Source organism: Agelaius phoeniceus, chromosome 7 (assembly GCF_051311805.1).
Source record: "Agelaius phoeniceus isolate bAgePho1 chromosome 7, bAgePho1.hap1, whole genome shotgun sequence".
In the NCBI taxonomy this organism is placed as follows: domain Eukaryota; kingdom Metazoa; phylum Chordata; class Aves; order Passeriformes; family Icteridae; genus Agelaius; species Agelaius phoeniceus.
Window position 1 is genome coordinate 15,391,262 of NC_135271.1, and position 14,254 is coordinate 15,405,515.

The window sequence follows — 14,254 nt, forward strand, 5'->3', positions numbered from 1 at the left end:
CAGAGCAGCAGAGATGCCCATGGGAAGAAGACAGATGGAAGAGGTTGACAAAATTCATGTACATCAAGGTTACATTAGGACATCACATTGAAGAACTCTTCTATTTAATAAAGGCTCAACACCTAGTATTTCTTTCTTTTTTTCTTTTTTTTTTCTCAGAGTTGATTTTCGACAGCAAGAAATAAAGTCAGACAAAGAGGGTGTTAAATTTATTTTGAATGGCATGCAATGACACCGATTTTTCCAAGCGAGGTGTGAAAGCTTTTAACCTTGAGTTCCCAGCAGTAGATAAAACATCACTCAGAGTTGCTATTTCCAACCCGTATGTTACACCTCACCTTCTCCCCTGTGCAGAACATTACTCCTCCTGAACGGAGCAGTATCCGCTTACAGGCAGCGCTGCTCCACGGGAAAAAAAAAGAAAAGTTTGCCTCTCCCTTCAAAAAAAGCCATTTTGTTCAGCCAGATGTTCTACAAAATGGCACGGCCGCTGTGCTTGAGGGGGGCCGGGCCTCCCACCCCGGCGGGGCTCGGCGGGGCGGTGGCGGCCCCCGCCCGGCCCCCGGCGGCGCCGAGGCCAATGGGCGCTGGGGCGGCGGCGGCCGCCTCCTCCCGCCCAGCCCGCCCTATATAGCGCCCGGCAGCGGCGCCGTGCCGTCCGTCGGGCTGTCCGTGCCGAGCCGTGCCGAACCCAGCCGTGCCAGGATGCCGGGCCGCACCGTGTGGCGGCTGGCGCTGCTCGCCCTCTGCCTGGGGGCCGCGGCGGCGGGGGGACATCGCCGCGGGGCCGGCGGCAAGAGCCGGCGGCAGGCGCAGACCCAAACCACCTCGCTGCCGCAGGGCACCGCCGCGCAGGGAAAGCGTGAGTACCGCCCGCGGGCAGGGCAGGGGCAGGGCACTGCAGCGCCGGTGGCCCCGGGGCGCTTTGTCTGATCCCCTGAGCTCGCCCGTAGCCGCCCCTCGGCTCGGCGGACCCGCACACGTGTACGCCCCGCGCCCTTTCCCTCCCGGCTGCTGCCCTCGGTAACGCCGAACTTTGCTTTCTCTACCCCCTCTGCGTCCCCGTTCCTCCTCCTCTCCCCCCAGAGACCTGCTATGACAATGGACGGTACTATCAGATAAACCAGCAGTGGGAGCGCACTTACCTGGGGAACACTCTGGTCTGTACCTGCTACGGTGGGAGCCGAGGGTTCAACTGCGAGAGCAAGCCCGAACGTAAGTTTGGTGGCCCCTTTTGTCTGCGTCGAGACCCCAGCGCGGCTTTTGGTGCCGAGTAAGCCAAGCCTTGTACGAGTTAGGGCTGGCAGCCCAGGCTTTCCACTGAAGTTTGGTACTTAGGGTCAGTAATGGGATCTACACTCAATTACACTGAAGATCTGGCTTGGGATTTTTAAGAAATGCTTTTCATTAGCGATGGGCCTGCCACCAGAACCCTGAGCCAAACATCACTCATCTCTCTGGAGGATTGGATCTAAACATTAATTTTGGAGCCAACCTCTTCTTTATAATGAACTGAACTGACTCCTGGACTCGCATTGGGAAGTTCAAATCTGGAGTCACTTTGCAGCTCTGGCTCTGCTCTGTTTGATTGCTTCACCCCAACTTTTCATAGCTGTGCAGTGTCGTCAGCTTGTTTAAAAATATTTCAACTTACAACTTTCCACAGCCTCCCGGCCGTGCTGTGAGCTTTCTATAATTGAGTGTAAAATGAGATTGTTTAGTCTGTGCAGAAAAAGTTTAGGGAACAGAAAGAAGTTTAAATGTGAGGTCTGCTGGAGGATGAGTCTCTCCAGGATTCAGTGTAGTTCAGTTTATCAGATGCAATCTATCTGTATTTATTGGTCTGAAGCCACTGGTTAGCCATAATTCCTTTATGTTGCTCTGGAGATAGGAGAGATGAAAAGCTGGTTCCTGGCTGATAGTGTTCATGTAAGACAGATGTGAGCATCTCAGCCATCTGTTCTGCATGGTTTGTGTGCTGTCTGCCTCACGACTGGAGTATTTTAAGGGGTACTCTGTCCCCTTACTCCATAAAAGAGGCTTCAATCTACTTTTTCTTCCCCTGCAGAGATTCCCAAGTTTTAAGTTTTGAAGTCCAGTAGGAAGTTTTCCTTATGCCACAATGAACTTTATCTGCCCAGCAGTGTAGAAAGTTGTTCTGCTTCACATCTTGAGTCTGGTATTAGCACTGATGTTCTGTAATCACTCACCTGTGCATCAGTGTGAGCAATACAAAATGAGTGAACTTTGCTGTTGATTTTGGTGGGACTGCTGCAGAATTTGGGATTAATTTTTGCTAAGTCAGATCGAGGAGGATTAGCATGACAAAGCACACAGTTTCCAGGGGTTGTTTGCTCCCTCCTGTTGGCTTCAAACAGCTGGGATTGATGCTTTCAGGCATGCCTGCCATGTGCAACTTTTGGTTCCCTGAGGGAGGGAAAAAGAGGTTATTGAGGTTGTTGAGCATCATGGGGGCCTTGAGGGGGCAAATTTCACCCAACTTCCGCTCTGCTCTTTCATCCCATGAGGAAAGAGGAGACTGATAGGCATTCTTCCCCAGGATAAAAGGAGTATCCGTGTGAGGAGGCAAGGAATGTGTTTCTGTTGACTGTGCATGTTACTGGTGTGGTTACATGAAGCTGAATATTTTATTATATTTTTTTCTCCCTCATAGCTGAAGAGACCTGCTTTGACAAATACACTGGATCCACTTACCGGGTTGGGGAGACCTATGAGCGCCCCAAGGACTCCATGATCTGGGACTGTACTTGCATTGGAGCTGGACGTGGGAGAATCAGCTGCACCATTGCCAGTATGTAACTAAGAGTCTCTTCCTAGAGCTATTGTTCCTTAGAGTCATATTTTCCAGAGCAATTTACACACTATTCCCAGTGCCTGTTAGCTACAGTTGCATGGGGTTTAATCCAAAGCCCACTAAAGCTTTAAAATTAAAAGTCCTTGTCCCGTGTACATTTGCACAACCAAACTCCTCTTTTATTTAAGAGGTCAAGTGCTATGTGAGAAAGCATCGGCCAAAAATTACTGTTAGTGTCCAGCCATACAGGCTAGTAACTTATTATGTACTAGAGTGTGTTACATCTTCAGAGGTGCAAGTATAAAAGTAGTTTTTTGACTGGAGAAAAAGTCTGCTTGGCAGCTGGTGGGTCAAAATAACACAGTCAGCATTAATTGGACTACTCAGAATAAATGATAATAAATGAATGCTACCTGAGAGCCAGTCCTTCATCCTCCAAAAATGTCATCAACACTTGTCTCTAAGGGAACTGGGATTTGATATCCAGACAGCAGCTTAACATGTTTCTGCAACTCCTTTTTCACTAGCCTGACCCATACTTTCCTCTTGCTCTTCCCTCTCTTCCCTTGGTCCTTTCTCCCCAGCTCCTGTTTCACATCTCTGTCTGGAAATCCTTTCCTTATTGAGTCACTGAATTGTTCACAATTTCCCCTTAGTTCATAATTGGACTTGCTGTGAGCCCAGAGGAAGATTGCTGTGTGTCAGGATTTTTAGACTGAGATTTCAAAGTCTCTGAGGTACCTTTTGAGAAAACTCTTGCTGTTAAAAGTATCCAGTTTCTTGTTTAAGACAAACATGCAGACCCTAGTAGTGTTGCCACAGAGGACTCGGAAACCAGCCATCATTGTAGCATGGGAAAAAAATAATGCATTAAATCTAACAAGTAAAGCTGGAACCCTTCTGAATTTAATGGCACTTTATTGGGCAGGGATGATAAGTGTTGTAAGAAAAAGAGTCAGTAAGGAAATTGCGAGTGTAAGAGCAGCCTTGTTTCCTCATCATCAGCCTGGTTTAGAGCTCACTGGAGAGTCTCACTGACTGCAACTGGCTTTGAATCAATCTTCAGAGCTCTGAGATTCCCTGCTTTCACAAATGAGCCCACAAAACATTTTACTGGCTCTTAATAAATGATGGGATGTGGGTGTTTTTTTTCTTTTTTTTTTCTTTTTTCTTGGATTCTTCCAAAGAAACAAACCCAGTGTTTGCAAACTGCCCTGCACCGTGCTGCCTTCCCTCAGCCTGGGCTGCCTCAGAGCTGTGGGGCACTGCTGGGCGGGAATCTGCCTTTCCAGGGCAGGCTTTCCAAACCTCAAAAGGGGTTTGATTTCCCACTAGGCTGTCACAAAAGAGGTCTGATTTCCCACTGGGCTGTCACACCAAGCACCACATGCTGTCCTGGCCACCATGTCCCTCATGAATGGCCACGGAGAAGCCCAAGTGGCGCTGCCTCAAATAAGATGGAGGCAAACCCTCTCTCGCCAGCCCTCAGCCTGAGGGAGAAACAGGGCCTGAGGGAGAAACAGGGCCTCATCACTCCCTGGCATTCCCTTTTCACCAGCCAGGCTTTGGCTGGGGTTTGGAACATGGAGAAGTTACTTGAGGGAAGAGGACAGGGCATGGGAAGTGCAGAAAATAGTGGGCTCCCTCAGAAAATGGCGGGAAATGTGGAGCGCCATTTTACAGGCCGAGGTTCCCCCTCATTCTCCTCCGGGTCCCTCCTCCTTTTTGCTGCCCCTTACCCCAGCTGACCCCCTTTGCCCCTGGCCAGATGGCCCTTACCTTGTCACCACCATGCTGTCCCTGGCGTGTCCCTCACCTCATCTTCCCCGTGTGCCACCACAGATCGCTGCCATGAGGGCGGCCAGTCCTACAAGATCGGCGATACATGGCGCCGGCCCCACGAAACGGGCGGCTACATGCTGGAGTGTGTGTGCCTGGGCAATGGCAAGGGCGAGTGGACCTGCAAGCCTGTGGGTGAGTGGCTGCTCCTTCCTTCTCCCTCAGGGCGTGTGGGCCCTTTCTCCTCATCCTCCCTGAGGTGTCCCCGTGTGGGAATGGCCTGGGCAGGCTCTGATCCGCTTTCCCCTCACAGCCGAGCGATGCTACGACAACACAGCCGGGACATCCTATGTGGTGGGAGAGACCTGGGAGAAGCCTTACCAGGGCTGGATGATGGTGGACTGCACCTGCCTCGGTGAGGGCAGCGGCCGCATCACCTGCACCTCCAGAAGTAAGTGCCAGCCTACACTTTATTTAACTTACTTATTTTTTTATTTTCCTGCTTATTTTCCTGGGAAAAGAAAGTTATTCCTTTGCCTGCCCTGTGTAAGTACCAGTAGTTGGAGAGGGACGGGTGTCCCCTGAGGAATGGCGGGAAGTAGATGAGGGGAGAGAGGCCTGTGGTGGTGCCTTGGTCACCATTTGCAGTCTGGGACCACTCCGCAGAGCTGGTCATCGGTGCTGGGACAAGGGTGCCTGCATTATTTGGGGATTTAATCTCATGGAGAGAGAAAGGTGTAAGGAATCTTTATGTCAGCTGAGCCACAGCCAGGCATCTCCCAGGAAATCAGGGAAATGGCTTGGCCTGCAAAATGGCAGAGCATTTAGCCCAGGATGTCCACTTCTGTCCACTTCTGTTTTCAAGGAGCCTTCTGAGGGACAATCGAGTGGTTTTTAAGTTAAATACCCTTTCCAACAGCAGGATCTGCAAGATTAAAATATTTTCTTACTTCTTTCTCTCTATTACTATTTAATTTATTTGTTAGCTAAACCAGGATTTGTTTTGCCTTCTCTATCATCTCACCTATCACTTTTCCCACCCCATTTCCTGCTCCAGCAGCACAGGTGATTTTTTTAGAAAAAGTTTTTGCATCATTATGGGAGATTACCGTAAAGACTCTATTTTATTTGTGTTTGCAGAGCAAACAGGACTTTTAAAACCCAAAATCTTGCTTGTTTATTGACCTTCTGTTCCAGTCCTGTTAGCTCTACCAAAGACATTACTTCTGTCTCGGGTTTACACCAGTTGCTTCAAGAAAATTTAACTTTGTACCTTACACCTTGGTTATGCAAGGTTTGAGAAGCTCTTCTGTAGCCTTTCAATTGCCTCATATTCAGTTGCCTTAGGGCACACAAATAATGGATTTTTGCTGATATAAACAGCAGCCTTGATGATATAAGCAGCAGTAAAGAATAAGACATTAAGGAGGGTTGAGATGAAAATGGAAGATCTGGAGAGAGCTGGTCAAGAAATAAGCTATAAAAATCAACCCAGCCTTGACAATATTAAGTCTGTTAAAGACATGTGGGGAAAAATCATTAGCTGTCAAATGGGAATGAATAAAACAGAATGTGTTGTTTGTGAATTTTGGAGGACTTATTACTACTAATAAAATGCATTTGGCAGTAACTTTCTTTCCATCACTCAGGTCTGTGCAGTTGTATGATGGGGGAAATTGCAGTATAAGGAGCTGTTCATTTTTCATTTTGTTTTCCAATTACATTTGAATAGAGAAATTCAAATTTATGTCTATAAAATGATACCTCTAGCCCACAAAATGACATTACTCTTCAAGTGTGTGCTGCTGTTATATATCTTTTATGGCCAGCATTTTCCAGAATCACAGCTGGTTGCTTCCATGACATTTCAGCTTTTCATTGAGAAGTGTGTCCATTAGACACATTTTTTTCACATTTGCAAAATTGCATGAAGAATACCTCACCAATTTACCATACTTCTGGCAAATGCCCAATTTCTGGTCATTCTAGCAGTGTGAATCTACATTCACAGTGTTTTCTACATTCACATTCTGTCCCATGTGCTCTCTCAGTGGCAATCTGGCTTAATGCGTCTGTCCTTCCACAGTTCTTCATAAATCCATGTTCATTGATCCGTGATTATATTTGAGCCACTGTATCAAGTTTCCCTTGAATAGGAAGGTAAAATGTTGTAATGGAAGAAGAACTAGTTAATCCATGTGGATCTGGCATCCAGACAAAAGTAGTTTGTTGTGCTGTCCTTTGAACCCATTTGCTCAATTCACTGGGGGCTGTGGGTTATTAAAGAGATTTAGAAAGTCTGGTACTCCTGGTATTACTTGAGCAGCTTGTATTAACTCCTCTGCAGCTTCACGCAGGCTTCTTTTGCAAGAAATGGGATTTTACATGTTGACCTCAAACAGGTTTTAGTCCCTTCCAGATGAGAGAGAACCCTGAACTTGAAATGTGCCCTGTGTATAGTATGAAATGACCAAGCTGTAAAGACTCCTGTTTTTTTCTAAAAAGACAAAAAAGTGTCATTAAAACAAGATAAGCTTTAAAGGTGTGTGCTGGACAGGATGGGTTTAGAATGGCTTTAAAAAGTAGCTCATTTTGACAATGGCTGCAATGTGAAAGCACAGTTCTGGAAGTGAATGGAAATCTTTCAGGATTTTGGGATGCTCTCAGCCTGTGCAGTTTAGTGCATGTAGGAATTGCAGTAGTGGGCTCTAGAAAGTGATGTGGACCTTTAATTCAGGCTTTAGTGGATGAGCTTGTTTGGTAGAGTTGCTGGTGGAGTGCTGGAAGCTGCCCAGTGCAGGCCCAGCTGAGGGTCCTGTTCCTCACACAGATCGCTGCAATGACCACGACACCAAGACTTCCTACAGAATTGGAGACACCTGGAGCAAGAAGGACAACCGTGGCAACTTGCTGCAATGTGTCTGCACTGGGAATGGCAGGGGAGAATGGAAGTGTGAGAGGCACACGGCCCTGCACACCACCAGCACTGGTAAGTGGCACATCATGTCATGGAGCATAGGGAAGGGGAAGAGGAATGGCTTGTTTTGACATGTCAGGGCTTGGTGTTGAGTTGTTCCATCCTCATTCAAGTATTTTGGAGTCTTGTCTGGGAAAGATCAGCAGCAAAGAGGGCCAGAGTTCAGAAGATGCTCCTTGTTAGTGCGTGTGGAGATAAGATTAATTGGTACCTTGTTTCCATGCAGAAGTGGGGCTGGCACATACAGATGGGATTGCCTGCACAATCACAGGGCAGTAAATCACATCCAGGGCCCTGCATCCACAGGAACTATCTTTGTCTTGGGAGCATGGCACTCCAAGTTAATGTTTGAACTTTATGTATTCCCCTCAGGGTAACTTTCTTGAAATGTCCTTTATTTAAACCTCACTGAGACCATCTGGTTTCTTTGACATGATAAATACACCTACTAATGGCTGAGCTTTAAAAACCCAAAAATGTCAAGGAATGTATACAATGCTGTTTAGTATCTGTACATGAGATAGCTTGTAATTTTGGTATGAAATATTGCCTAGTTTACGGGTAGCATATTTTTTCTGCCCAAGGTTTACCTCTTCAGCTCCTAAATTCTTTTTTCTGTCATTTTAAGGATCTAGGTTTCTTATCAGTGAGTGCAATGTAGAACTTCTGTTTTCCTGCAGTGCCTGCACTAAATTTTTCTTGGTAAATGACCTTTAACAGTTTGGTACCATCAGGTTAACTTAAAACTCTCAGAAGGTCTAAACTTCAAAATGAGTAATGCTTCAAGGATGACAGTATTTTCAAGGGTTTCCATTATTACTTCCCCTATTTCAGCAGAGCTGAATTTTTGGGGGTTCCTGTGGGAATCATTAGGAAAAATTCATATGATGTAGACAAAAACAAGCCTCTTTGTCTCTCAGTATTATTTCAAATGGTAATGTGCTAAAAACTTTGATTCAAAGCTTAAAAATTGCTGAGTAAAAGAATACATTTTAAATTTATTCTTCTTGTTTCTCAATGAAAAATTCAAAATTAATCTTTTTTTGCCTTATCTCCCTACTCCCTTGGTAATTTTTATTCTCTTGTCACTGATCTTGATTTTTCTATTCTACATTTCCTTCAACTAATTTTTTTTCCCTAAAAAAATTGTTTTCTAAACAATTGTATGAAAAAAGACTTTCTAAATGCTTTCTAAAGCCACTCTACAGGGTTGGCAGCCAGAGGCTGTCATTAGCAGAGAGGGGGAGTCGTTCTTCTAATTTTGAAATTTGCAAAGTGGAATAATTAAGCCGTGTCTCGGGAAGCTTAAGAGTGTCGTGCCTTCCATCTGCTGGAGTGCCTGAGGTTTTATTATCTCAGCACTTAATGGCAGCCTTCTGTTGCTGAGCTTTGAGTGCCACATGTCCCTTCTGTGCCCCGTTGTGCTGCAGGCTCTGGCTCCCCCAGCATCACGAACGTGCAGACGGCGCTGTACCAGCCCCAGCCGCAGCAGCCCCAGCCCCAGCCCTACGGGCAGTGCATCACCGACAACGGCGTCGTCTACTCCGTGGGCATGCAGTGGCTCAAGACACAGGGCAGCCAGCAGATGCTGTGCACCTGCCTGGGCAATGGAGTCAGCTGCCAGGAGATAGGTATGAGCTGATGTGAGGTCTCTAAGACTGTCCTGTGGCTTAATTTCCAAGTAGAACCCTTGGTGTGCATGTCAGAAGTATCCTCTGACAAAGATGTACTGGAGAAAGGTGCAAGGTGGCAAAGAAATTGTTTGGTTGTTTGAAGCCTGGTTGTTTAGGGCAGGAATGTTTCCCAGTGAGCTGTATATAACCTTCTGAGGGGAAAACAGAGCCCTTGGGGAGCAGCATTGTTCATGTGTGTGTCAGAAATATCCTCTCAAGAAAACATACTGCAGAAAGGTGCAAGGTGGGGACGAAATGTTTTGGTTATTTGAAGCCTTGTTGTTTAGGGCAGGAATGTTTCCCAGTGAGCTATTTATAACTTGGTGCGGGGAAACAGCGCCCTTGGGGAGCAGCATTAATAACTTCATTCAAATGGAGCTGCAATAATATATGTTTGGAAAAGAATGTGGAGCAATGCCACAGCTATGGAGCTGTCTCTTGGTGTGTATTGGCTCGGCTCCTTGGCAGTCAGTGTGGGTTCCCAGCAGCCAACAGCTTGGCCTGGAGGGACTGTTGCTGTTTTAGAGCCCTGAAATTTGTGAATTGCTTTACACTGCAGTCTAATGCTGTGATTGTCTTTCTGAAGCCGTGACCCAAACGTACGGTGGCAATTCTGATGGAGAGCCCTGTGTGCTGCCCTTCACCTACGATGGAAGGACCTTCTATTCCTGCACCACCGAAGGGCGCACGGACGGGCACTTCTGGTGCAGCACCACTTCCAACTTCGAGCAGGACAGGAGATACTCCTTCTGTACCGAGCAGAACGGTGAGCTCCAATCACAGGGCCTGCACATGCATGTCACCCTGGTGGAGGGATGGAGGAGGGAGCAGAGGACACAGGAACAGGCTGCCTGACCAATTCCAGCAGTCTGGAAGGACTCAAGGCAGCAAGGCAGTGCTGTGAATGGAGGGTTGCCCACTGACAGAGTGCTTGTATGCTCTTGGTGTTTTTGGAGGGTGCTGCAGATGCCCCTTGGAGTCCTGTTCTCTGAGCTGACCTTAGAATGGGAGTACCTGGTCATGGAGCTTTGGCCCAAAGGATGCTTATCTTTGGCTTTGCTTGGGTGAATTGCTTCAAGAAATGTCCATATTAGGCTGCAGAGAGGAGGATGTCCATGGAGTACAGTTTGTGCAGTCCTGTCACTCCCTCCATCCTGGCTGTCTAGCCAGGCTGCCATATATAGCAGTGCTCTTCATGTGATTTGTGGTCACTGATCAGGAGCTGGGGCATGACTAAGGCAGCAGCATTGCCTCTTGTCTGTGGATGGTGAGTGTTCACAGCTCAGATCTGTCTACCTGTGTCATTGCACTTCCTGGAGTGCCTGTCAGACATCCATGGAGCAGTGTCCAGGCAGCTTCTTGGGATCTGACCTTGGAAAGAATATTTCATGTTCCCACATGAAAATACTGCTTCTTACACTGCATAGACACTTTCTTTAAAATTCTGTTCTACTTTGGTTGTTTTTTCCTGATAAAAGTCAAACCTTTTTCTGCAGCACTTATGATACTTTATTTTTACAAAAAGAAACTAACACCCAAAAAAACCACCCAAACACTGTCCCTGTTCATGTACATGTTCATGTTTTAGAGAGGCTTCTTGTGGTACACTGTGGAAAAGAGAAATGTGATATAGAAAAATCTCAGTAGATGTCTTGTTGTTCTCTAATATTTGTAAAGCAGAGTTGCTCAAGAGGTGATTAGTTCAGGTAGATTATTACAGCCCCCTTTCCACTGCTGCTTGCAAAACATGAAGCTTCCAGCCTGCAGAGAGGTTTTGACTTGTCCTGTTGTACATAACTGAGCTGTAACCCTTTCCTGAGGGTGAAGGCTTCCTTAGAGCTGAGGAAATGGCTTCAGAGATAATGCAGGTATGCTGAGAGCTGTGAGTTTATTTCATTCCCTAGGCCTTGGGAGAAGGCATTTGCAAAGCTACTTCCCAAGCACAGTAAGCTTTGGTTTTCCCTGTTTCCTGGGAATTCCCATGGCTGGCTCTGCAGCTCATTCCAGAGCAAAGCTTGAACTGAGCTGACCTCATGCAAAGCTTATGTTTCCACATCTGAATTAATTAAAGCCAAGAAAAGAGGCCTGTGGACTATATACAGGGCACACATGGGAAAAAGTAGTGCGAGTGCTTTGTTTTCCAAGCTCTTCCATGCATGCTAAGAGAGAGTGCAGGCTGAACTTGCATCTGTTCCCTTCATTTTTTGTACAGTTTTGGTCCAGACACGGGGTGGCAATTCCAATGGTGCTCTGTGCCACTTCCCCTTCCTGTACAACAACCGCAACTACACCGACTGCACTTCCGAGGGACGGAGGGACAACATGAAGTGGTGTGGAACCACAGAGAACTACGATGCTGACCAGAAGTTTGGCTTCTGCCCCATGGCTGGTAAGGCTGAGAGCCATAAAGGGCTCATGGAGCACCTGGTTCTTTGAGCTGGAAAGTGAAGATCTCTGTTGTTGGTCCGATATTGATGACTTCTAATGAGTCTCAGCCCAAAGCCCTTTAAGGCATTTCTGAAGTTTTCTTTTGTCCTTTTTTTCCCCACTGACCACCTCTAGCAGAGATTTAGCATTGCCAGGAGAAGTCAATTTTCATTACTTCTTTGCTACAAGCCAGTGGTAGGCATGCTCTTCAGCTGGTGTGAGTCCCTGATACTCCATGATACTAGTTAGTTTATTTTTCTTTTTTTAAATTAAACTATTTCTTTACTCCTCCATACTCTGTCACAAGTAATAGTTGTCAGTAGAGGTTATTTTTGTCAAATCTTTTGGTGAATTTAACTTACTTTTTTGTTGTGAGACTTGCTGGAGTTTACTGTTAATTTTTTTCTTGTCTTTCATCCACTTCTTCAGATAATGTTGGGTGCTTGGAGTTTTTCCTATAAGTTTCTCTGATACTCCTTGTAATTCTGATTTTGAGTCCTTCTACAAAGTTAAGAATAGAACCAGTTCATAAACTAATCCAACTAATTTTGCACAGGATTTTGCAACAGTAGGTACTTCTACAGCTGAAAACTTCAGAATTTTATACCATCAGATCTGCTGGTGTAGATCTGCTGGAGAACCTAAATTTGAGTGTGTGCCTAAAATTTCCTTGTTAAGATGCAGAAACCACTACCTGGTATGAAGGGGCATTGCAAATGGTCTCAGTCCTCAAAATCTTGTAAATTCTGGCCTCATGAATATCCTCTTGCTTTCTTCTCACCCAGCCCATGAAGAAATCTGCACAACCAACGATGGTGTCATGTACCGTGTTGGGGACCAGTGGGATAAGCAGCATGACATGGGCCACATGATGAGATGTACTTGTGTAGGAAATGGCCGTGGAGAATGGACCTGCATTGCCTATTCACAGCTCAGAGGTACTGAATTTCATGTTGGCATCACCACCTCAGTCAAAGTGGGAGGTGGGAGAACTTGGTATTCTTTTCTGTCATTGTGGGCTCAAGCCCACACTCAAGAACTGTTGTTTACTCCTTGGAGTGGTAAGGGGATTAGAGGAGCTGTGAAGTTCTTGTCTTGTTTATGTGCTGGAAAAGTATATTCCAGCCTTTACAGGCTATGAAGCAGAAGCAAACCTTGATTGTCTTGATTGTGGTATCCCTCCCTCCTTTTGTCTAGTTTTAGGAGTTGGCAGCACTGTGATTTTACATGGAGCTCAGTATAGGCACCCCCCCACCTCAAGAACAGACAAAACTCCAGACTACTCTAAAGTTTGAAAGCAGAGCTGTTGTGTTTTATTGTTCTGCAGTGAAATTTTCAATTCCTTTGTGCTGGATTAGCCTTTTGCTGGCTAATCTATATGAAAGGCTGGCAGGAAAGCATGGAGATTACTCTTATTTATTTACTCATTTGTGTGAGTGGTCCAAGTGGAGAAGTACTTAAGCAATACCAAAAAAAGAAGACTTAAAAGGACAGACATTTGATCATCCTACAGCTAGCTCACAGCATTGGCTTCATGTCTGGAAAAGGCAGGGGGGTTGCTGTCAAGAGGCCAAGAAAGGACTCTTTTAACACCACTGCTGAAGTGGGATATAATTTATAGGGAAAGGCTTGCTCAAGGGCCTTGGAAGGGGTTTTTTAAACGTGTTCCCTTCAGCCTGAAAGGCACTGCTCAAAATTCTGGGCTGTGCATGTCCTGTTTCCACTTACACAGCTAGTTCTCTGCAGTTCTGTTCTGGAGTTGAAGTGGTCTTTCTTGCTGAGGAGAGGGTAGAGATACTTTGCTTTTTCAAAAGGCAAAGGTTATCTGAGTAGAGCTGTTTAAACACAGCAGCCAGACTTTGGTGCCTGCAGGAGAGTCTGAGCACTCCTTGGTTTATCCAGATGCTGTGCCCATGGTGTGGGAAAATATGGAGAATAAAATCATGGGAATCATGGACTCACTTCCCCAAGGACAGCTGGTCCAGGATTGACTCCAGACCTGAACTTGGGTCTCTTGGGTCCCACTTAACAAAACAACTTGCTTCTGGGCTTGTTTTCATGTTTGTTTTGTCTTTCTGCTCCTTGCTGTGATTAGACTGGCTTTAGGAATTCTGGGCCAGATCCCAGATGGACATTGGACCTAACAGTGATACCATTGTACTACAGCATGGGGTCTGGTTACTGTCTTATGAGGGAAGAGTAGGCACCAGCAGCATCTTCTGTGTGTAAAAGATCAGCCTCTACCTTCAAATTACTACAGAGGGTAGCAGAGATACCCAGCAGAATATCACCATGAGGATGGCTGTACTTCTTCATTGTATCTTCATACATTTGGAACAGCCCTTTTCTCCTTGTGTAGTTGCAGTGGTTTGGGGCTGAGGAGTTTCAGCTGAGATGTTCCTCAGAGGAGATGGTCGGAGTGTGGTGGTTTAGAGTTTTGTTCACACGTGGAATATGTTTAAATGAACAAAGAGGCAGTTCTGTAGCTGGATTGTGTCCTACAGACCTCTTTTCTGCAACTGTTTCTTATTTGTACAGTGCTGACAGATGAACTTGGGAGCAGGGCTGTGTGTGCAGCACTGT

The 14,254-nt window shown here is 46.1% G+C and overlaps 1 protein-coding gene across 6 annotated transcripts in view; it reads left to right on the forward strand.

Moving 5' to 3' along the window:
• Positions 1 to 657: 657 nt before the first annotated feature.
• The window catches only part of FN1 (fibronectin 1), a 52,605-nt gene continuing 39,008 nt past the window's right edge, over positions 658 to 14,254 (forward strand). For all 6 annotated transcript variants that reach the window (XM_077181039.1, XM_077181038.1, XM_077181040.1 and 3 more), the window contains exons 1-10: positions 658 to 862; positions 1,087 to 1,215; positions 2,675 to 2,812; positions 4,658 to 4,789; positions 4,908 to 5,045; positions 7,425 to 7,583; positions 9,002 to 9,202; positions 9,831 to 10,010; positions 11,457 to 11,633; positions 12,457 to 12,609. In XM_077181039.1, coding sequence (XP_077037154.1) covers positions 706 to 862; positions 1,087 to 1,215; positions 2,675 to 2,812; positions 4,658 to 4,789; positions 4,908 to 5,045; positions 7,425 to 7,583; positions 9,002 to 9,202; positions 9,831 to 10,010; positions 11,457 to 11,633; positions 12,457 to 12,609 — 1,564 coding nt within the window. In that variant the 5' untranslated portion in view covers positions 658 to 705. The remainder of the gene's footprint in view (positions 863 to 1,086; positions 1,216 to 2,674; positions 2,813 to 4,657; positions 4,790 to 4,907; positions 5,046 to 7,424; positions 7,584 to 9,001; positions 9,203 to 9,830; positions 10,011 to 11,456; positions 11,634 to 12,456; positions 12,610 to 14,254) is intronic.